General features: G+C 42.3%; 1 protein-coding gene across 4 annotated transcripts; it reads left to right on the forward strand.

Moving 5' to 3' along the window:
* The first annotated feature begins 10,098 nt into the window (after positions 1–10,098).
* Positions 10,099–24,790, forward strand: cfdp1 (craniofacial development protein 1). Of its 4 annotated transcripts, XR_011311832.1 has the most exons (9): positions 10,099–10,344; positions 11,086–11,215; positions 12,808–13,039; positions 13,274–13,383; positions 17,855–17,986; positions 20,947–21,105; positions 22,129–23,339; positions 23,679–23,756; positions 24,160–24,790. XR_011311832.1 is itself a non-coding variant. In XM_069718613.1 (7 exons), the coding sequence occupies exons 1-7, from the start codon at positions 10,275–10,277 to the stop codon at positions 22,217–22,219; spliced, it is 924 nt and encodes a 307-aa protein (XP_069574714.1). In that variant the 5' UTR covers positions 10,099–10,274; the 3' UTR covers positions 22,220–24,790. The 4 variants fall into 4 exon arrangements, 1 of the variants encoding a protein (XP_069574714.1); XR_011311831.1 differs by having other exon boundaries at positions 22,129–23,756; XR_011311833.1 differs by lacking the exon at positions 23,679–23,756.
* The last annotated feature ends 27 nt before the right edge of the window (positions 24,791–24,817 follow it).

The raw sequence follows: 24,817 nt of genomic DNA on the forward strand, positions 1-24,817 counted from the left end.
TTCAGACTCGGGACTCAGGTGACAGTGTTTCAAAGTGAAAAATGAACTGTCGAGTTCAGTTATTAAATAGATTCATGTGTTAATTACATTTTGTGTTCAACTATCTGTAGCACTTTCTAAACTTGTTCATCTTGGGTCCAGAAGTGTTGCTATTTAATGTATTTTTAAATATTTAATATCGGTTAGATGAAGACCATCCATTGCTGTTATTTCAAACACACACAGCCCCGGGAACTGCTCTTTGATTAGATCACCTTTAATAAGATTTCTACTGGGATTTTAATTTGGTATAATGCATACTTCATATATACAGTGAAAACAAAACAACAACAGCTCAGTCTTCCTCAAACGGGACTGAAAGACATCAACCTGACCGTGATTACACTGTGAACCTCGTTACAGTCTAAAACAGTGAAATTGAACAATATTTTACGGCAGTGAGGAGCCGGTGGAGGCTGCTGCTGAAGCAGGAAGGTCATCTGGCTTTACCAATAAAATATGATGTTACTTTCCTCCTCAGGCACGTCTCTGCGAAGCGAAGATATGAAACAGCGGATGAGCACAATCACCTGTTTATTGATGCTGTGTGGTTGCAGTTCATATGGAGATCACATAAAGGGATGTAGAGAACTTTTGTATAACATCACTGACAGCTAAATGTGAGAGGAGGTTAAGATGTATGGTGATTTTATCTTTGCGGAGTGTTCGGGTCCGTTTAGGTTTTATTCAGGGACCCTATGAGATCTCTGTTCAATATTATGAATTATTTAGAAATCAGGGAACTAGACGGAACTATCACGAGACAAAAGGGGAAAGTGTTTCAATCACGTTTGCACACTGATCTTCTTGTTTTAGCGTTAAAAATGTAAAAAACTTTCTCTTCCTTTTTTAGGTCTTCATGCCAACGATAAAAGTGAAAATGCCTGTAAGACGTGGATGTAGACCTCATTGAAGGTCCTTTGTGATCTATCTGTTAACAGTAATACATTAATAACAATCGCATCAGGCAGTGATGAAGGCTATGACGGATCACCAAGCAGGAGCAACGCACCATCAGACATGTTTCTCTATGTAAAGCTGAAAACCTCAGATCATAAAATCCTGAAGAGACTTTACTTGGATGTTTGAGCTTCGCTGCACTGGGAAAGTTTCTCTGTGTTCACGTTCAATGTCTCTCACATGGATGTAGGACACGACGAACGAGATCATTCTGTGACGTCACAAACAAGTTAAGTCCTTCGAGGTTCGATGTGCAACGTACACAATGTTAAAACCTCCAGAGCATAAACAATAAGAATGGACACCTCAAACAGGTCAAACTTCTTCAGCCACTAAAGATTTGTTGTTCACAGCTAAAAATGCAAAAGGTAAAGTATAAACATTTGGGTAAAGAAATTCTTGATTGATGATGAGTGCACAGTCTCAAACAGGTCTGTTGAGAGGCGCCTGACTCTTGACTTGTTTTTTGTTGCCTAACCTCAACCGTGTTCTTTCTTTTGACCCCAACAACGTGTCTCTGCTCAAAGTTCCATTTTCTTGTAAATCACATGGCTCTAAGTATGCAGAAGTTCTCTCCTCTACAGGAAAACGTGTAACCGTGGCTACCTTATGTTTTGCTTTAGTGGACCGGCGTGTCTATTTCACACTTTGCGGTGATACCGGATCTCCAGCTCCTACAGCGGGATGTCTGATTGAGCTGCTGTCTGAGATCCCATAACAGCCTTCAGTAACAGTAATGATGACTTGTTGAGTTATATTTGAAGATTATTAGAACCCATTCAGAAGTCCAGAACCAGAAAAACACGGCAATGAAATTCATTAAAAGCATTGTGAGCTGAAAACACGTTTCACATCTCCACTGCGGTGGTGAAAACCAACACTTGGTGACAGTAATAGCCCGGTGAAGTGCAGCAGAAGCGGAGTAGGCCATTTGATGCTCTGTAAAAGCACACATCACACACTGACCTGTGGAGGGGCCTTCCTGGCAACGAGCTCCCTGATGAGCTGATGAGTTCCTGATACTGGATGTAATGATGGTCAGCGGTGTCAGACAGCACGGTTTAGAGCACCTAACGATGCTGATGGAGCAGAGACACAGTGAGACATGATACAAGCACAACTAGAGGGGAATGTAACGTGGACAATAAGAGGGGAAGGAATACAGAAAGACGGGAATGAAATGAGAGCAAGGAGGACGAGAGGTGAAAGATATCAGACACGGAGCCGATTGCATTTGTCTATTTGCCATTTTTGTGTCTGATATAAATCCTCTTTGATTTCTGTTGTTGTTTCCACCTACTCTGCCTTGCTCTCTAATTGTCTGCTGTTTGTTGCTCAGCAGGTTGCGAACTGGGATTTTTGTTTTTCACTGAGCAGCTGCTGCTGAAAACCAGGTTGATGGCAACAGAGACACGAAACAAATCAGTCAAGTTTCAGGCCATGAAACCAAAACAATGAGCTGAAAGAAGCTTAAAAAAATGTTGTGCAAAGTAAACCACTCATTTGAGCAGCCTGAGCCTGAGGGGGATCTGATTGGCTGACATTATACTGCACATCCAATTAAGGGATGTAGAGGTGAGGAAGCCATGCCAGAGAACACAGAGGCCACCTGATCTCAGCTTCATCAGCAGCATTACAGTCAGCACACTGCAGCTCTCACACTCATGAATCTCTGGATGGACGACCGTCATCAACTTGTCAGATCTTTATTTGTTACACCAGATTATGTATTTCTCTTTATCAGTCATCTGTTGTGGCGGTGGCATCCCCATATATCTGCAGTGGGAGCATCACTTTTCTGAGTTTGCGGGTCAAAAGATGTTGGGCTAATGGTTGTTTCAACAATGACTCATCAGAACTTTCTTTACATTTAATTACAGTCATGGAAATTTCAATCAAATCCAATTCATCCCAGTTCCAGTCGATGCCAGCGGCTGCTAACCTGTAATCACAGCACCTCTCCACACCAGTTACTGGCTGTCTGACAGGCTTGGCAGCGGTGTGAGCTGCAAACACAGAGAGAGCCTGACATAAGTGGACAGACGTCCAGGTGAATCCTGGGAAAGACTTCTGTGTAGTTGAAAAGCCAGTCAAAGTTTTCATCCTGGAAGTCCCCTGACCTCTGAAGAGCTGCTTTTATTGTCTTTGTCATACAACTAAAAGCACTTAAACGCTAGTGATGTGCGCCCAAGCGCTGTGAGGGGGTTGACCAGGTGACCCAGGTGACTGAAGAAGAGCGCCGGCCCACTGAGTGTGACGTGGATTAGAAGTCAGGAGCTGTTGAGATAAAGCGACTCCCTCACCACAGACTGACAGCGAGACGGTGCCCATCTCTCTGCTGGTGCTATGATGTGTACAGCTCTACACCGTGGAAGCAGTACAGTAAGACAACAGCTGTGTAAGCTTGGGGAGGATTCATTAAACTGTGTTTTTTTTTACCACAATTCCTGGGTAGAAAGTTCAAAACTGAAAGAAAGGGACACGTTTTGTTGGTTCGCCACTGGAGTGGATTCTCTTTGCTTAACTTGGCACTGGAGAATTAGCCGACGCCAATAATGTACCAGTATTTCCAGAATATAATAGTTAAACAATAAATAATCAATGGTTTATTGTCCCCTATGAGTGTATTTCAACTTTGATCACACTTAAACACACTATTCCAATGATTACTTATATGGGCATTATACACCACACAAAGACTTTGGTTTATCGGGAGAAACTTTTACATGAATCTTTTGATTTCTGCTGAGTCTTAGCCTGAGTAAACGCCAAATTTATGGCCTGGGAGCCACATCACTTTGGAAAAAGATGGATTCAGTTAGAATTGGTCAGTTAGTCCTCTGAACCTGGTCTTCCTGTTCTGGTTTGTCTCAGTCCTGTCTTCGTGCTGCTAGTGCAGACCACTGTGAATGTCTGAATTGAGTTAGAGTGACAGCTATGAATAGATCCCTGCACTGTCAACTATTGACCTGTCTGGATCTGGGTCTTTAAACGAGGCTTCGTACTTCGTGGTGTTTGAGAAATTAATCTTCAAGGAAGGAAGGGTTTCCTCCAAAGGATCAGGGCCTGATGACATCATCGGAGTAGTCACTGTTGTAAGACTCCACACATGCCGGTGGGACCTGAGCTCTTTCAGAGTCAAAGCAGTTTCTGTTCCTATGTTTCTCTCTCAGAACTACGTCTGACTGTGATTCAATTTGATCACATTATACAATATGTAACTTATCTTCTAACAGCCCCGACTATCAAGGTGGAGTTATACAGTATCTGTACAGAGATGGACGACATTACACACTGATGACAGCTTTTATTGACACCACGGTCAAGTAAGATAAATGTCAGGAATATGAAATAAACCAGTAGATGTGAGTCTGAGCAAAATGTCCTTGCAGCAGATAAAAGGAGGACAAACTCTGAGCTTCTAGAAGCTTCCACAACTTTCACATGTCGTTGTAATATCAATACAACAGTTTGTACATTTTAAACTATAATTTGGGATATTTTTGTTGTTGTTGTTGTTGTTGCAATTATTGTACAATTAATACCTTAAAGACTTGTGAGTTATAGGTTCTAATCTAAGAAAACCCTCTGTGAGAAAAATCCCACCAATGAGCTCTAATCAGGCTCAGTTTACCCTTATTATTGCACACAGATTCACATGCAGAAGAATACAGCATGGGGGTGGGGTGGGGGGGCACAAACAGGGTCGTAGAACAAAGTTAGTTTGAACTGAAGGACACTTAATGAGCTTGTGGCAGACTTTGTGTACATCTTAGAGTTGAAGCTGAGGGAAAGGGAAACTGAGCAAAAGCCATTTTTTTTCCTCCAAATTTCCAATTACCGAGTGGTGAGAGCTCCGGGGGGGTGGGGGGTGACACCGGGGTGGGGGGCCACCGGGGCTCCAGATTCATCTGCTTTCACATCCGTCTCTGCTGTCCTCAGCATCAAAGGAGACCCAGCAGCAGCGGAGCAGAACACACCTCTGTTCTTTAAGGAGGAACAGAGGTCTTGCTGAGAAGAAAGAGAAAAGGATGTAACTAGTGAGCTATTACGGCATCATTGGCAGGTCCAGGAAAAGGTGGATGGAGACGGGCCACAATAGGACATCCGCAGCAGGACACAAAGACGCGAGGCATCCTGAAATGGGTTTCCATCCTGCGTTGGGAAATCTTAAAGTGTTTAAAAGGAAACTGGAGCCTGTTTCAAGGATTATTATTGTCATGAAAAAAAGAACTTTCTGGACCTGTCATTTTTAAAGAAAGAAGTAAATATGTTTACAGTTGATTACATTTTTTTCCCATAACAGTGCAAAAATTAAATACTGTACGGAGGATAAGTGGAGATGCATTTTTTTTTTCCAGTTCATCTGAAAGGTCACAACAACAATAGATCATCATGAGATGTTGTACAACAATTCGTGGTCCCCAGAGGATAAACGATGGTGACTTTGGTGACTATCTGACTTTTCACACATTGACCGGATATAAAAGTGGACGTTGCTTCGCCTCTGAAAGACGAGTCTGATGCAGAAGTGCATTAAGCTGTAATACCACCGAGTGCCACTAGAGGTTGGCTGCCGCTCCATAGACTCCCATTTAACTAGTCTCACAAAATTCTCAGTCAATACATTTCTCCATCAGTTATCTCGGTGTTGTTAGCTAAAGTCACTCCTTCTTCTTAGTTTTCTGGAGGTCCATCTGAAAATAATCCCTCATTCATTAGAAAAGAAGATTCAAGAAGACCTGTTTTGGGGGCGTGTCTGTTTGATTGACAGGCCTGTGGCGCAGTCAGGTTACAGCTGTCGGTGGGCGGGACGTAGTATCGTCAGGTTTCCAATCAGATCAGTCAGATCCACCGCTGGCTCCTCCCCCAGCTTGTCCACATATGGTCACTTCCTGCTCCGAACTAGCAAGATGGCGCATTCCGAACTGGAGGCTTCATAACAGCCGTTCGCAAACCAACGGGTGACGTCACTGCTGGTGGCCGCTTCAGTTCAAGGTTGTGCTTTTGGCTGTGCCATAAAAATCTGTCTCCTCAAAAATACTTTGGTTTAATGACAGCCCCATCAGCCTCAGTTGAACTCGATGTGCAAATGCAAGCGTGTACGCTAACATCTAAAATCAAACATTCAGACTCTTGAGAAATTCTGGAGGTCAAATACAATACATCCTCTGTCCTCCCCTGCTGCTCTGAAGAAGGGCTCTCTGGAAACTCTATTACTCCCCTTCGTGTTATTAGCATTTAGAGAGGCTGGGATCATCCAGGGATCCTCACCGACACACACACCTCGAAATCCATCAGAGATCTTAAGACTCTCGCAGTTACGCACAAAAGCAGAAGCAGGAAAAACAGCAGAAAGCTCAGATTACGATTCTATTTCAGTGCGATGACAGACGTCTGTCACTCTGAGCGGTTTCACGCTGAGTGACAGAAGGCCACATCAGGACCGCTCATTGGAGAAGTTCTCCTGTCAGGCATCTTCTGTGTTCTCTCTACTGATGCATTATGGGTATTTCTAACAGTAAGCTCAGTTGCTCCAGTCCAGCCTGGAGCAGAAAATGGAGTCAGTGTGTCAGCTGCTGTTCAAAATATCAAATATACAGGTTTCACGCACACTATAAATTAAATCAGAAAAAAAAAGACTCCATTAAGACTCTTCCTGATCTGCTTCACATCAGGAGACATGCAGCACTGTGGGACACAAACAGATTCAAACCGGTGTGACAGGATGGGTGATGTGAGCAGGATTAACAAAGTCTTCCGGGAGAGATGTCGTCTGAAAACACGTTCAGGTTTTAAAAGTGATTCAGCTTGTGTCACTTCTTCTGAAAAATGTTCACGGTAATGCAAAACTGACTGTTCTTAAATTTTAAATAGATTTACAACATTGTTATGATATATCTAATCATATTTTTTTTGGGGGGGGGATTCAAATTCACAGTTTGTACTAATTTGCAATAACATCAGTTACAATCGGAATTATCCCCTAAATTAGAAGACTCAAACAAATGTAGTTTTAACCATTACATTCAAAGGAGTGGTATTAAATGATGAACGGAATATTGATCATAATTAATATGTTCATATGGTAATTGTTGACAATTTAGTGAACAATAAATATGACAGTGTTTTAACGGAATGTGTACTGAATAGTCATTTATGAAAGTACATTCAAAGCATTTTAGACATTTTTATTAGCTTTACATTTCCAACAATGACAAATGATACTTTCTTTTTTTGTAAATTCAGGACAACTTGAATTTATTGGTTTGAAGTGAAAATAAAAAATACTGGTTTAACTGAATGGATTATTTACACCGAGTCAATGTAAAATACTTCGTGCGAATGATTACATACATTTTCTTAAAAAAAATGTTCACTGCATGAAGCGGACCTGAGTCACATCAGCCTCAGATCCTGCAAATGCTTTCAGCTCTGCTTCTCCCTCCTCCTGCATGCTTCCCTCCTGTGTTTTAAAGTTGTTTATACTCTCCATTACTGTGGGTTGTTTTAATTTATTTTTTTTATCGTTATACTCCGAAAGCAAAGCACATCAAGCTGAATTTTGTGTTCATGAGCTTCCAGATATGAAGTGTATTAATATTATTTTGTGTTGATAAAAAAAAAAAAAAAGCTACACAACAAGTCCGACGGAGGATGAAGAAACAGAGTTTGATCATCGAGCTCTCTTTGAGCAAATCACAAATAAACACGAAGTGATTTTACTGTGTATTTGATCACGGAGCTGATCGACTGAACCCGGCAGATGACTCCCACCACTCTGTCACTTCCTGCTATTAATAATATGTGCAAATTATACTTAATCACTCATCATTTCGGCCATCTTCAAATGGAGCAGCGCGCCTGCCTTCTAAATACATTAAATTATGAAAAGGCAATTATGTGTTATTTGTGAGGAGAAGGTATAATGGCCACCTCTCTTTAGGAGCGTGTCTCTTTTGCTTCTCATGATCTGTGCTGTCTAATACACTGAATTCTTCCTGTAAACCAGTGAGACATTTGTTTGAAGGACAAATTCAGACTAACTCATCTTATAAACACCCAACAGACACTGAGATGTCCTCCTGAAACAGTTTCTTACAGCCGTCCCATCAGTCCACCAGACGTCCCCCTCGGTGTCCTTTAGTGGTCTTCCTCTTTTAACCCCTCTCTTTTGTTCCTAGACGGATGAGTCACGACCAGTAATTTATCCCCGTGTAACAACCATCAACATTCATTAGGTGACTCATATGCACACACTCTCATAAGGGTTCTTATTGTCCGCCGTCAGCCGTCATGGGAGCGATGATTTGTGATAATGATGATTGATATATTTTTGCTTGTGTCTACAGAACCGACACATCATTACCTTCTTGCTTTTATAAAACTAATTAAAATAATAATAATAATAATAATAACACACACAAAAAAACCTGATAGGTCCGCAGCTCACATGTATCCCTTCATCAACATGTAGTTTAGAGGACATCGTGTGTTGGACAGAACATGAAAATATCTGTCAGTTGTGTGAGAGATAATATTAATTAAAGGTAGCAGATGTGTCCAGATGCTCCAGGCTTTTCAAAGTAAAGCTATTCCTTTAAACATGACATTAGACCAACAAATAAAGATAATCAGTTTTTTACAAATGAGCAAGAAAAACCTTAATAACGTAACAAATTAAAGAAATTCTCATTGTGCATTCATATTACAGTCTATACACATTGCAACCGGTGATCTTAAAGAATTCTTTATCCAGTCAGAGTTTTCATGAAAGCAGGCTTGCTGAGGCAAGTCAACCAAACAGCACCCCCTGGTGGTCACACGAGATTTGTGATCTCGGGACCAAATGTTTGGAGAACAGCAATTTGTCTCCGAAATAAAAAGAACAAAAATACTTTTTTTTAATACTTTGTCTAAACTCCTGTGTTGTGTTTGAATAGCCTCGTCCTGTCAGAGGTAATCACTAGACAGTGTCTTTTTAGAAGATCCATATCTGTGGAGCCAAATAGGAGTGCCATCATAAAGAATACATCTGTAAAAGAATAAGGAAATGAAGGCGGGAATATAAAGAGCAATAAATAAATACACTGAAAAATTTGGAAATACAAAGACAAATAACAAAGTTTATTTTAGCTACTGTCTCTTTCACACGTTGCCGAGTCATGAATGATGACTGAGCTTTTCATCCTCCATTGATTTTGTATCTGACCATGTTTTTCTGCACGGTCTCTCTCTGTTGTGTGGTGCTGCAGTGTGACTGTTCACTCAACCGACCACAGGAGGCTGTTATATTTTAAATAAATCAGAAAAACGATACTAAATGACCTTCAGTGGGCTGGACATTCGTGCTGCTGTTAGTCTCATCAGCATGTTAATTAACCTACCATTGAGTTTACCATTGTAACATGGCCTGCACGGTTGTACCTGTCTGTTAATTTTATTACATTTTATAAAGACAAACCCCGCTTTATTTCACTGGAATTAAATTACAAAATTGATAATTGATTGGGAATATTTTATTTAACAAGCTGTATTTTATTTAAAGTCTGAATTTGAAATGTGACTAAAGTTTTTCCTCATTGTGCTTTTTTCCTGTCAGGAAATTTGTGATGGAAATGTTTGATTTTCAAAGATGAGGCTCATTGCCTCTGAATGACACACTCACCGTCCATCCATCATCTTCATCCATTTCAGAATCTCTCTCTCTATATATATATTTTTTATTTAAACTTTATTCACAAATTCAAAAATACGAAAAAGTTGTTCACTTCAATGACAGTGGGAAGATGGCTTTGAGGAGAATAACAAGTAAAAACTTAGATTAAATTAAAAAGCAAAGAAATTAAAATGGGTAAGTTTCTACTCAAATTCATTATATTAGGCTTTAGTTTCCACAGCTTTGGAGTTTGTACAGTATTTTAAGGAGCTGTTCAGACTCACAGACTCTGTCAACCCGCAGCTGCACAGCCCGACTTTCACTCCAGTCCTGCAGGTGGCGCTACAGTTTCGCAACACACCTTAAACAATAGGAGAAAAGCGGCGCAGTACTAGTGTATTTTGAACCTTTGAGCTCACCGTAGCCTCATCAGGAAGTCACGTTGTTAGGTTTCCGGGAGGCTAAAACAAAAAACGTTGTACCTGCGGCTCCTGGATGTGTTGGAGTCTGTTGGTGAACTAAAGGAGCCGCAGTTCGACTCCCGAGTTGTCAGGGAGGAGGTCTTTTGGACAGGAAGGAGGTGTGTCGATGAGCTGCAGCTCGTTGCTCCAGAAACATGATGAACTACTCGGACTACGACTCTGACGGATACTCGTCCAACGAGGACGCGGACTACGTCCCGTCAGGTGAGGACCGCAGACACCTTCAGAGGAGGAGCGTGTGTCCGCTCCTGCTGACGGTAACTCCTCTGAGCTCATCACAGCGTCACGGAAACGTGACGGCGGCAGCTTTTATTTCACACATCCAACATGTCTTCAGTGTCACTAAGTGTCCTCTTCATGGACGGACATGTCCACGTCAGCTGCATCAGACCTGGACAGAGTCTTTGTGAAAACCTGCTGCTGGAACCTGAAGTGAACGTCACGTTTTAAACGTGTCAACAATCACTGAACTCCTTTCAGTTTCCCATCATTACAAACACAGCACGTCAGATCTGTGGGTTACACTCACCTGTGTTGTCAGTGCGCTGATTACAAAATGAGACGCAAAAGAAGTGCAAACACAAAGTACAAGTTCAACAGAATGAGCAATAAATATTTACAGTGAAAAACAAACATAATATTAAGTACAGGTGAGTGTTGAACATACGTATATGGAGGAGAAGTTGATATTTGGAGAGTTTACATTAGTAGTTGGTAGCAGCATACTTACATACTCTACACAATGTTTCTGTAGTATATAAAACAAGGAAACACCGGAGTGCCTTCAAGCTCTTTGAGAAGAAGTTTGGAGTGAGACGGGGTCTCAGCTGATCACCGATGATATGAAATCTGACGTGTTACGATACTGGATGATCAAAAAATACAGACGTGTGATGTGTCCACGTCCTGTTGCTGAGTTTCCGTCTTCCTCCTGTCTCTCCTCAGACGATAACCTCAGTGAGGACGACATCAACGAGTGTGAGAAGGAGGACCCTCTTCACGAGGACGATGGCGTGCCTCGCCCCGACGACAGCAGCAAGAAGAAGAAGAAGAAGAAGACCGACATCGGTGTGAGGTGAGAGGGTTCGACGCCGTCATTTAAATACAATGTTGTGTTGGTCTGGTTTTAAGGTTTTTGAAAAAAATGATGTTTGTAACTGACTGACCTTTGACAGTTTGAACAAGTATTTGAATCCTCTTTTATTTCAAATACCCACAGATATGATCACATCTATGTAATCAGTTTAAATGCTGTACAAGCGTGTAACTGCTGGTCAACCAAAACTATCCGGAAATCACGTGTCCGTGTGTAATTGTTTGGATCAAGTTGCTTCACAATAAACTCAGTACAAAGGATTTGATGTGATAAAGTACATTTTAATAAACAGCCAGTATGATATTCCCTACTTCCAGTATGACTCGAGGTTTTACAGTAAATATATATTTTAGGCCTCCGTTACTCAAATTTGAATGAGAATCTCTGAACGAGTACAAAAACCGTAGCAGAGTAGAGTTGTTTCAAATCTCACACATCTGTTCTCCGCTGGCAGGAAATGACCTCATCGTGTGAACACGTCATCCTCCAAAATATCTGCATCTTCAATTATTTTACCCAGAAATCAACGTGTTTTTGTGTCCTCTGTTTAACACTCAATAAACACACTGATTCTTCTGTCCAGCAGCAGCAGTGGAAAAGAAACACTTTAGTGTTCAGGGACAGCTGCAGCTTCCTCAGACGCCTTAATTTGTAAATCCTTTATGGCCCCGCCCCCTTCCTCTATGGAGCCAAGATGGCGACCGTTTAGGGTGGAACGTGTCCAGAGTTTCACACTTCTTTTCTGGACCGTTTTGAGTGCATCATCCTGGTACTTGTAGTGTTCTGATGGTTCTGTACTGACAGTGTGAACACACTGATGCACTCAGAGTAGAGAGAGTAAGTACACAAGTACAACATCTGGAACACAAGAACAACATCTGGAACACAAATACAACATCTGGAACACAAGTACAACATCTGGAACACAAGTACAACATCTGGAACACAAGAACAACATCTGGAACACAAATACAACATCTGGAACACAAGTACAACATCTGGAACACAGCACGAATGTCCGAAAGGAACTTTTGCTGGGTTGTTTATGTTATAACTGATTTGAGTACTTGTTTATTGTTATTTATTCAAATGTTGGAGGTGTTTTATGCTTCACAGGTTTCTACTCTGATTTATTTATTTTTGTATCTTTACCCCAAATTCAATTGCTGTTGTGTAATATTTTTTTCTTTACTCTTTTACTTCTATGTTTCTTTTCAACCTAGTGATGTTTATTGTAACTCCTACTTGTCCTTTTAATAGAACCATACAGCTCTTATAATAGTCTGTTTTGTGCTGTTGGTCCCTACTATTGTTTTATATTCAACTTTTCATTCTCTTGTCTTCTTCATATTATACCAAGGTGGAAAAAAAAATTAACTCCAAACTCGAACTAAATTCTCTGTATATTTATCTTTAACATAGTGTTGTGTTTTTGATCACAGGTCCGTATTACAAATCTTTTCTTGTTAAGAGGAGACAGTGATGATGATGATGATGATGATGATGATGATGATGATGATGATGATGATGATGATGATGATGTTGTTGTTGTTGACCTTTATTCTCTATAGAAAGAGGAAGAAACAAGTTCTGAAAGTAGACGGGGAGGAGAAGGACTGCGGTGTAGCTGAGGAGGCGGAGCCACTGAAGGAGGAGGCGGAAAAACCCACTGAGAAAAGAAAGTCTGAAGACGAAGCAAAACAAAAGAAAAAATCAGACGACCTATGGGCGAGTTTCCTGTCCGATGTCGGGTCCAGACCCAGAGAGGCGCCGCCGGCCTCCCAATCGGGCTCCTCACAGAAGGTCAGTCAATTCGAAACGAAGACTCTTTTTAAGGTTTGAAGCCGTAAACACTCAAAGTTTTAAATGGTGCATTCACTTGATTAAGTCGGAGTCAAAGCGAGGTTGGTTTGTCCTCGGTCCAACGACGTGGGAAACAATTGGCAGTATAACAGGTGCATTATCTACACTGCAGGTCGTCAGAGCTTAAACCATCAAACCAACAGTGTTTCCTGACTCCTTTGTTTCTGTCCTCAGGCTGATTCTTCAGAATCGAAGGTTCCTCCCGTCACTTCAGAGACTAAAGCTTCGGCACCCGAGAAAGTCACCATCACTAAAGTGTTCGACTTCGCTGGAGAAGAAGTTCGGTGAGTCTCTGATCCTCTTCACGTTTTGAGACGGTTTGTTTTCGAGCTCACGGTGAAGTGGCAACTCTGAAGTACAGTGGAGCATATGAAACAACAACACAGAGCTTTTTAACCTTAAAACAACCGAATCTTTTGGGCTGCTACACTGATGTGTAATGTGGGAGGATTGCACCTTTTTATTCTCACTCCACGCCACAACATCTTGCACCGTGTAGCTGAGGTGGAGCAGGTCACACCTGTCCGTTAGCAGCAGCTCCTCATTGAGGGTCAGCTGCAGGTGACAGGGTGATGCTGGTCCTCTTGTTGTCGAGGGCAACCAGCTCCAGGATCTCTGTGGTCAGATACTTTACATCGTTGCCCTTCAGCCATCTGTGGACACAGCTGAGGGGGAACTGAAGCAGATTGTGATTTTTGGTCACGTCGCAACATTTTTCAGTTCATGTCTTTCCTACGCGATGTAGAAACCAGCGTCAGTTATGTTTCGTTGTCCGAGTGTTGGTGGAGCTCCGTGTGCAGTCAGGAAGCTCAAATTAATGCTGTAATTTACCACGTGTGGCCACAGAGGTCGCTGCAGCAACTTATTTATTTATTTATGTGTGTGTGTGTGTGTGTGTGTGTGTGTGTGTGTGTGTGTGTGTGTGTGTGTGTGTGTGTGTGTGTGTGTGTGTGTGTGTGCGCAGCTGATGATTTCAAATGAGTTTCCACACTGATCAGTAGATGGTGCACACACACACACACACACACACACACACACACACACACACACACACACACACACACACACACACACACACACACCATGTAATACAGTATGAAGGCAGTGATCCGTCTGATGAGGATTTGCTTCATTAGGAAGTCTCTTCTGCTCGTGGCTTTATGCATTTAATCACTCAACATGTGCACCAGAACTAATTAATAAAAATAAAACGGATAAATCTTTCATGCTCTTCAGTACAAATACACCACCAGAGCATCCCAGAGTTAAATCTGGCCCTGATTATTATAATAATTAATAACTGTGCATGTTATTCTAATAGTGATAGTAAAGGGTTCGTCCTGCATGCTCCCTTGGTTTCTCTGTCTTTTAGCTGAAACATGTACAATCTGTAATTTATTACAGATTTTTTTAGAATATATAGGGCAAAACTTTTATCTTTAATTTATGTTTCCATTAATTTTGATGAGCTAATTTATGCTTTTTTTTTTTTTTTACTATAGACATCTTTTCTTTAGCCTGTCATTAATTAAAATAAACTGAAATTTACTGTGATCAGATCAAATTGTTAAAGTAGCAGAAGTAGATTTGATCTAAATGCACTTACGACCACAGCATTTGAATTCAAAGATCTTTTTTTTTTTTATCTTCATTACTGCATATCAAGCTGGTCCCAGCGAACAGGAAAAGAAAAACTATTAGGTCACGACATAAACAGGCCCTGAAAGTCCTGGATAGGAAACCGCCAGATTATCATCATTGCGAAATACTTGCACTGCCTTTGCACAATCTGTTTTTCTTTTAAAGCTATTAATGAATGAAATAAACTTCCTGTCAATCAAAAACATTTATCATCTTATCAAATGGATTTTAAATAACCAGACTTGCCAGCACTGATTTAAAATTTGACATCCTGTCTTTGCACATTTTTCTATGCATGTAATATTCTGATGTTTTTCCTGTTAAGTGTATCATGTTGTACTCCTTTGTTTTTCAGATGAATGTAATCTGTATATGGTCCCTACTGTAAATAAACTTATGAGCTTTAAATCATTAACACAGAACAGCTAAATCACCAGTATGACGTACATACATGTCGTGACTGTTATAGTTTTCTAACATGTCAGAGCTGAATATAAAATCTAATAGAAAACATTTCCACGTTTATTGAAGATTGTTTGAGGACCCGTGTTCATCCCAGACCTTCATTATATTTCCTGTGAACTCTGTAATGAGCTCCTGGGACAATCAGTCGGTGATTATCGCAGCTCACGACACGTCCTCAATCAGAGCCTCACAAACAGCTGAGTGTGTCCCATAAAAAAAACACAATAGTTGCTGGTGGGCGAGATGAACAGGCTGTATATCACACAGACAGCCACGCCCCTGCAGGAAGTGTGTGTGTGTGTGTGTGTGTGTGTGTGTGTGTGTGTGTGTGTGTGTGTGTGTGTGTGTGTGTGTGTGTGTGTGTGTGTGTGTGTGTGTGTGTGTGTGTGATGGCTACACACACACACAACTGGATGTCCGATCGCATCCAGACGTCCGTCACCTGCTGCACTCTGGATCGTCTCCGTTTGTCCTCCTGCAGCTCGGATATCTGTCTCTCTCTCTCCCTTCTTCATCCTCATCCTCACCGGGAGGAGCTGTGTGCTTCTGTGTAATTATGGCTGCATATAATTAGCATACATAACAGAGCGAGCCTTTCAGAGTCCTCCATGATGGATGCGAGTGGTTGTTGAGTCTGTGCGGTGCTGATGTTCCCAGAGGATCCAGTGGTTGTTTCCTCATATACAGAAGCCTCCCTATCGAACCGCACAGAGGTGTGTGTGTGTGTGTGTGTGTGTGTGTGTGTGTGTGTGTGTGTGTGTGTGTGTGTGTGTGTGTGTGTGTGTGTGTGTGTGTGTGTGTGTGTGTGTGTGTGTGTGTGTGCTGTGGGAGAGTCTCGTCTACATCCTGTTGTATTCCCTCTTTGCTGTCGATGAACCGCCTCAGCAGCTCCGTACATCACATATGTGTCGATGGGTTTTGCTCTGGAGTATTATTAGTTTGTTTTAGGGGGTTTATCGTTATCGAGTTGGAAGTCTTTAATAAAGGACATTTTCCTGTGAATTTTATTCTTAATGGTTTCTGTAGATTATTTACTTTTGCAGCAGATAAATTCGATGAGTATCATTTTAACACCTGATGCAATTAGAATATGAGTTCTGCTTCCATCACTGACACGACACACGAGACAGATTTAACTGTTCTTCTTCGTGTGATTATAAATGCTGTATCAGTATCTTTCAGGTCTGTAACCAGAGGCAACCAGCAGTGACGTCACCCGTCGTCATGTTGCTGGTCCCGGTTAGCGGTTTGGAACTGATGGTGACCATATTTGGGCGAGCTGGGTCCCGCCCACCGATAGCTGTAACCTGACTGCACCACAGGCCTGTCAATCAAATAGACACACCTCTAAAAACACATGTTTTTGAGGTTTATTTTATAGTTAATGACGGGATCATTTTCAGACGGACCTCCAGAATAATAATCTGCAAGAGTGAATTTAGCAAGACTTTATTTTTTTTCATGAGACTAGTTGAATGGGAGTCTATGGAAACCAGCACTTTTTGGAGCCGACCTCTAGTGGCACTCGGTGGTATTGCATCTAAAGGCACTTCTGCATCGGCCTCATTTTTCGGAGCCAGAAGCTACGAACACTTTTATTTACAGTCTGTGGTCTGTAACAGCAGATTTCCTCCCATTGCTGATGATGATGATGATGATGACGATGAAGGTTAAAGGAAAACCATCTGCAGCAGGTGTACAGACATCAGGCCTCCTCACTATATTTACAGTAACGTGACTGAATTATGTACATATGTGTGTCGTGACGGGACAATAAAACTTCACATTGAATTTATGAATAATCTAAAACTCTGATTTTATTTTGGATATCTGACCTTGACGTAGGCACACAGCGGTGATTAAATGTGGATTTCTTTCTACATGAAAGTGAAATAAAACATCATCTTAGAACCCAATGAAATAAATGAGACTCAAATATTGTCCTTATTGACTGATGTAAATGATCCAGTGTTACAGATCTGCGCTGACGTCTTCGTCCTCATCTTCAGCTTCATCAGATGTGTTTTCTGATGCATTTTTAGTTCAGCCTCAAAGAACTGACTGATGCTGACTTGTATAAATGCCATGTGAGTGAACGCGGCGCTGAACATGTACATTTTTTCTCCTTTATGCAAATATATTTTCTTGTGTCAAATATGTTGAGCGAGCGGCATTAAAGGAAAAGTCTGTGCATTTACTGCTGCAGGACATTTTACCTGCGGCGTCTTCAACATTTTTTCTTTGACAGAATGAAAGTGTCCGAGAGCTTCTCACATTTAGTAATATTTTTCACAAAGCTGAGCTCCACCCAAACCCGCTGAATCTGCTTCTCTTATGTGAACAATAACAAATTGAAACTCGGTAGCTACACAGGAGCCCCGTGAAGACAAACTATTTATTATTCAAACTAACCAAACTTCATGTCATCAACTGAACAGGAGACAATAAATCCAATCGCAGCACCGTCACTCCAAAATTCAATTTGTTTTTACACTTCTTTTATTAAGCAGGAGGCCATTTGTGTTTCATGGTACACACACAGTTTAGGTGAAAGGCTTTTATCCGAGTTGTTTCTATCTGCTCCGTGGACTGAAGCAGCGTTTCCATTTCCGGACGGAGTTCATCAGTGTGTCTGTCTCCGTCTGTCAGAGTGAAGAAAGAAGTGGCAGCCGACTCCAAGGAGGCCAAGATTTACCTGAAGAGCCGAGGCAGCGAGCAGGAGGAGGACGCAGACAAAGAGGGGAGCTCATCACCCAGCCAGTCACCTCTCCCTGGTCCCAGGTACACACACACACAACGTTCACCACGCACCAAAGTTAGATTAAACCGTCATCATTAATATATGAACATTACATGTTGTCAAGGGAACCGATGCTGCTCCAGAGGAGCTCCAGGTTTCAACATGTTTGAAGTTTAGCTGGTGGCAGCTGACAGACGGCCGGTGTAACGATGTGGATAATTAATATCCTGTTGTAGTCCGACTGTCTTCATCCTGCACTGGACGGTTCTGGATTTGTTCTATTTAATCAAGAACTTCTTATGATTATAAAAATTTAATTTTATATTTGTTTGAGTGAATCACCTTTTTTTGTTATAGGCTCTAATGTTTGCTTGTTTGTAACGTGCTGAAAAAGTTAAAAAATCACATTGAATTTTTTTCACTTCCCCCCCCCAACTTCCCAACACACACACACACACACGTCCATCGTTCACGTATAAATGTGTTGGACTGTCGTCCGTTGTACTTCCATGTGTGTCTTCTTGCTCCACCTCACTTAATATCTTTTGTTGCCATGGCAACAAACTACTTGGGGATGCTCAGATATTCTTTTCCAGAAAGAGACCCCAGACAGGAGACAGGAAACAGGAAATGATCCTCCAGCAGACAGGAAGTACACAGTATCCACAACCCATTTCCTATTTCTCTCTCTCTCTCTCTCTCTCTCTCTCTGTGTGTGTGTCTTGTGTTGGGAAGGAAGGGAGGAGGGTTTGGAAGTGAAACAAATTCAATCTGTGCTTTTTGAACTTTTTCAGCACGTTACAAACAAGCAAACATTAGAGCCTTTAACAAAAAGAAGTGATTCACTTAAACAAATGTAAAATTAATATTTGTTTGCCCTTTTTATAATCATAAGAAGTTCTTGATTAAATAGAACAAATCCAGAACCGTCCAGTGCAGGATGAAGACAGTCGGATACTGTGATAGTTGTGTGTTGTGCAGGTCTGGAGTTCTGCTGAGTTCTACTGAGGAATTAAAAGTGTAATACTTGTGCTGCCTTCAAACAGGGTTAACGAGAAGAGAACGTCGCCCTCTTGTGGACGTTGGAAGCTTCACGAGTTCACGAGTTGAGATGTGTTTACCCGCTTGCTCGTTTAATAAACTGTTAGCCTCTATCTCAGGACACCGTCTATTTTTCTGTTGCCTAGCAACAGTGTTCTCACGACGCCGTGCACACGCGTCATAACCGCGAGCTGACTGCTTCCATCTGAAGGCAGCAGAGCAGCACACGTTGCGGGCCTCTTTGATTTGAAATATTGATCTGCAGCTTCTTTTAATGTTGTGATGCAAAACTGTAAAATGATTATCAGCCTGTCAGTCACAGTGAACGAGTCTTTTAACAAGCTGTCTGTCAATCATTTCTTATAATGTGTTCAATACAATTTATAATTAGATTTAGCACAGCCGGAAGCTTTTTGGAGCCGACCTCTAGTGGCACTCGGTGGTATTGAAGCTTTAAGGCACTTTTGCATCGGAACCATTTTTCAGATCCGAAAGCTACAAACACTTTTATATAGATTCTGTGCTCCAGATACAGAAGAATCAGCAACGAGGCAACAAAACAGACACAACATCTTCCGCTAACTTCTCATATATAAATAAATATTGATACAGAGACAAAAAGAGCGAGCTGTGGTTGGAGTGGCAGCTGGCTCTGAAGTTATCGGCGTATTCAGAGACAGGAAGGAAGTCTCTCGGAGGCCGGCTGCGAGCGGTAAATCACTCGAGTACACAACAGACCGGAGTGAGATGAGGAGATGGAGGCACTACTGACTGACGCTATTAATTTGCTTGAAAACAGGTTTTGAATTTTAGTTTCCGCTGCAGGAGCAAACCAGACATCTGCAGCCTGAGTGTGTTAGCGCCGGGTTCTCATGGCTGGATGTGATTGTGGAACACCAAAATGAATGTGTGTCTAAACAGTCTGCAGTAATTACCGCCGTCTGAGTCCGGTCGCGCGGCACTAAATGAAAAGCTCGTTCTGCTCCGGTCTCCTCTAAAACATCATTATGCTTTCACCAAATGATTAATGGCTTTTAGTCCAAACGAGCCTCTCTTCACGCTGTATGAGTCATTTAACCGGAGAGCGGGCGGGCTAACTCGTGAGTACGGCAACACGCTGCTGACACCGGGCCTGGTATGGACGTGAAGAAAACTGAATGAGAACATCAACAGAAACGTGTTGTTACGAAGAGAAACTCTGAATTAAATGTTACATGTTCCTGTTTAAACTAGAATACGGCGGTGACCTCTGACCTTCAGTCCAGAGTGTGAAAGTGCAGCGAGTCTTTTAAAACAGCTCACTGCCTCTGTGCTTGCGTGTGGACTAACGTTGACCCTCATGTGACTTTTAACCTTTATGTTTTTTGGATTATATTAAAAAAAATGCCTCATTCTTCCATTTTCAAAACAATCCTAACTTTTGTGGCGGTTGAAGTCTTATGTGCACAAACTTGGTCTTATTCTTGTCCACACGTCTCAGCTGGTGATTGTCCTCTGGAGGACAGATGATGAGGGGGAGTTCAGAAAGTTTCACTCCTTTCCAAAACTCAACTTTTACGAAACAGTTTTCAGATTTAAACCTGGAAAACAAATGAATCCACCGGGAGAGCAGAGACACATTTGAAACTCTGAACATGTGTTGGAGGAAAAAGATCGGAGTTTTGAAAACATCCTGCAAACCTGAATTTCAATGCTGCAGTTTTTATTCTGACTTTTGACTTCAAATATTTTCATGTCAGTTCAGAAACATACCCGGACGTTCATCCCATCGTCACGCGTGTGTGTGTGTGTGTGTGTGTGTGTGTGTGTGTGTGTGTGTGTGTGTGTGTGTGTGTGTGTGTGTGTGTGTGTGTGTGTGTGTGTGTGTGTGTGTGTGTGTGTGTGTGTGTGTGTGTGTGTGTGTGTGTGTGTGTGTGTGTGTTAGTGGCTCTCCTAAAGGCTCTCCCTCTTGTGGTTGCAGTGCGAAGCGTCCGGCCGGCATGTCGAGCCTCATGGGTCGCTTTGGGGGAAAGAAGCAGAAAATGAGCACACTGGAAAAGTCAAAGATGGACTGGGACGCTTTTAAATCGGAGGAGGGCATCACGGAGGAGCTGGCCATCCACAACCGAGGCAGAGAGGGGTGAGTGCGTTCAGGATGGAGGCCTGACTGTGGGCTCAGGATTTTATGGGATTCAACAGGTTTAAAGAACACTTTTGAACACAAACAGGAACAAAAACAAGAAGAGATGTGAGTGGAAGTGAACTGAGTGATCTGAGCTGCATTAAAGGACCCATGAACCTGCAGCTCGTCCATCCAACCACCTGCTGACACGCTGATATGTGACGTTTGTACTGTGTGTTGCAGATCAGTCGTTGTCACCGTTTCATGCTCGATCAGGAACAAACTGCAGTATAAAGTGTAAAAAAAAAAAAAAAAGTTGCGAGCAGCTGTTTGTGAGGCGGTGTGTCAGTGTGACGCAGTGATTCTCCCTGTGGGACGTCTATCACTGTAGTTTTACTTCTCAGCTGTGAGCTTTGTTTCATAAACTACTAATTTGCTTTATAAACTAGGGACACTTCCTCTAAATTTGCAGCACACCAGAAAATACAAACAGGGATCGACTACAGTGGAGAACATCGAGTTTTTATCATGAAGTAGTAACTGTACCTCTCACGCACGCACGCACACGCACACACACACACACACACTCTATTACTGTACTCAACATGCACTAACTTCCAACCAAGCACAAAGATGGGGGCTAATTTAAAAACACTCGCACACAACACATAAATCATTCTGTACACACACACACACACACACACACACACACACACACACACACACACACACACACACACACACACACACACACACACACACAAACACATCTCTCCACTTAAGCAAAGGAAGTAGTTACACAACTTTTCCTGCTGTGTGTCTGTCTGTCTGTGTGATGAACAATGAACTTCTAAGCTGTGTCCTCTGTTGTATTTTCAGTAAGTGTTTGTACTTGTTATAATAAAAATAGGTCTAATGCTCTCTTTTGTGTGTGTGTGTGTGTGTGTGTGTGTGTGTGTGTGTGTGTGTGTGTGTGTGTGTGTGTGTGTGTGTGTGTGTGTGTGTGTGTGTGTGTGTGTGTGTGTGTGTGTGTGTGTTTAGGTTTGTGGAGAGGAAGAACTTCTTGGAGCGTGTCGACCACCGACAGTTTGAGTTGGAGAAAGCCGTGCGACAGAGCAACTTGAAACGATGACGCCGACTGACAACAAACACGCACAACCTGCACACACTTATATGGCTACCTTTATGGGGACCCGCACTGACATTGCCGTTCTCCTGCCCCTTACTGAATCGTAACCATGACAACGAAGTGCCTGACCCCCACCCCCCAACCCTTCCCCTCTAAATTTGAACCCAAAGCTGGTTCTGACTTCACCACAAAGTTTAAACCTCCAACGGGTCCTCATAAAGGTAGTTGTACAAACCCACACACACACACACACACACACACACACACACACACACACACACACACACACACACACACACACACACACACACACACACACACACACACACACACACACCCAGAGGAGAACAGATGTTTGGACTTCCTGTGTCTGTCTGTGTGTGTAATGACAGACTTCAGCTCGCAGTGAGTCGAGCTCTCACTGGTGCGGCGGCTGGACTCTATTTCAGGACGCAGATATTAATAGGTTGAGTTTGTGTAATGAGGGGTGTCGAGCGCTCGGCTGCTTCCATCCTTGTGAGAACCAAGTCGAGCTTCAGACCTTCACGCCGAGAACATTTTTGGGAAGTGAGGTCATTCTTTCCTGCCCTGCTTCCCCGGAGAGGGGGGGTTGATTCAGGACCAGGACTTCAAGAATCTTTATTTCTGTATATATACTTCTGTTGTTTTATCCATAATTTCTATCTTTTAATAGTTAATAACTTGTGCTGTGGGAACACTTGTGGTGTCGCTGAAGCACAAGCAGTCGGAAGATCTTCTACCAAAATAAGTCGCAGCGATCTCAAAGCAGGAAGTGCTTTTTTAGGGTCGGGGTTACTGCTGAGGTCCGGTCGGGCTGTGTGACTTATCTACGGATGCCTTTTTTTTCCACTGTACATTTTCCTTTGAAGCTTCACTTCTCGAATGTGTTTCCAGCTGCCACTCACATCTGGATCAGGATACCTGATCAGAAACAGGTGATCGCATCTGATCTCAGGTGACCTGAAGCCCCGCCTCTTCCTACTGACATAAGCTGCCCGTCAAACAGCTTCTAACACTACCTTTGCAGTGAGAAAAGTGGTGTCACACAGCGTTTGGTAGGAGATGTAGTCGTCTCAGAGGGCGGAGCCAAGACCACCTGAAGGTTTGTTAATACTACACGCAGATCTCATGTTAACGCTTTTAGAAATTAAGTCTTAATATGACTTCCATGTTCTTTAACACACGGCTTCAACACACCTGAACACAGTGAAGTTACTGCTTATAAATAACTTCATGTGTGGGCTGAACGGATGCTAATGGCTTCACCGGACAATCACTGCATGTCAACCGAACGCGAGGCTTTCTGATTGGACGTTCCTCTGTGTTTCCCGCTTCTCATCTCAAGTGTTGCACTATTTGAACTGTTTTGAATTGTTTGAACTACTGATCAATAGCTTCACGTTCATCAGCGTTAGAAATGTTCCAGATCGTCTCTCCACAGCTGGTGTTTGTGGAGGTTCTCCCGACCCGGTGTCACATCAAAGCGTGACATAGACACGCCGGTCCACAACAGCAAAATGTAAGATAGCCCTTTTTTTTTTTTTACTGTCTATGTGTACAAAATTTTACATTTTGAAAGCGTGAAACTTACACTCATGCAAATGTCATGTGAAGTCGGATCATGTGACCAAGGTCCCGCTGCAGTTTACCCCAACCATGTTCTTCCAGCTCTAAGCATGTAATAGGTTTCATTTTCGTCCACTACATGAAAAAAGTGCAACTTTTCACGCCCAAACAGCCCAAAGCGTGGCTATCCCACGTTTAGCTGAAGTGGACCCGCGTGACTATTTCACGCTTTGCCGTGATACCGAGTTACGAGATAGCAGCACTGTGACATCTCATTTTTCTAGAAGAATATCAGAATCATCTGAAAGGTAAAAGATATTAAAATTCTTCTCTTGTGGTCTTTAATTATCCGATAGATGAAGATTTTGAATGGAGGCTCCTCACGAACACTGTAAATGTCGACTGTGTGTGAAGCGTCGGCTCGTCTTCACGCTCTGATGTTGATCGATTTGGATTCAACGTTCAACCGGCTGCGTTCTCTCGGCCACAAACCATGTTTCTTGAGTTGGAAAGAAAAAACTTTTGATTTCATTTGAATATTTTTTTTACATGTGAAAGCATCACGGGACTCTGAAACCTGCTGACTTCAGCACATGCATTCAGCTGAAAGGCTTTTTGTACAGACGCCACCACAGAGGTGATCAATCAAACTGCATCACCACGTCAGAGGAGCAGCAGGTCTGAAGACCGACGCCGACCTGGGAACCGACTGAGAGGGACGCGGAGTCCTGATACAGATGTCTGTCTGATCCTGTAAATATTGAAATACTCAGTAAACACAAAGGTGTCCAGACTGTTTGAGGAGCATCGTTCTTCCATCGCTGCCGACTGGACTGATCACCTGCTCGTCATCGTTGTTTCTGAATCACAGGAAGAATCGTGTTCTTTCTTTAACACCAACATTTCAGTCACATCAGCGAGGGCCGTGCTCCGATGTGTGTCTGCGCACTTTTAAACAATTAAAAATAGAAATAATCAACAACTCAAGGTTTCCTCTGTCGCTTTTCTACTATA

This window comes from Brachyistius frenatus, unplaced genomic scaffold (genome assembly GCF_029030835.1).
Source record: "Brachyistius frenatus isolate BFR_SWC_R1_liver_20210118 unplaced genomic scaffold, ASM2903083v1 Contig_194, whole genome shotgun sequence".
In the NCBI taxonomy this organism is placed as follows: domain Eukaryota; kingdom Metazoa; phylum Chordata; class Actinopteri; family Embiotocidae; genus Brachyistius; species Brachyistius frenatus.

Coding starts and splice junctions, on each gene's coding strand:
- cfdp1 (XM_069718613.1), top strand. CDS start 10,275: ATGATGAACTACTCGGACTACGACTCTGACGGATACTCGTCCAACGAG. Junction 11,216..12,807: donor AAGACCGACATCGGTGTGAG/GTGAGAGGGTTC, acceptor TATTCTCTATAG/AAAGAGGAAGAAACAAGTTC. Junction 17,987..20,946: donor TCACCTCTCCCTGGTCCCAG/GTACACACACAC, acceptor TTGTGGTTGCAG/TGCGAAGCGTCCGGCCGGCA.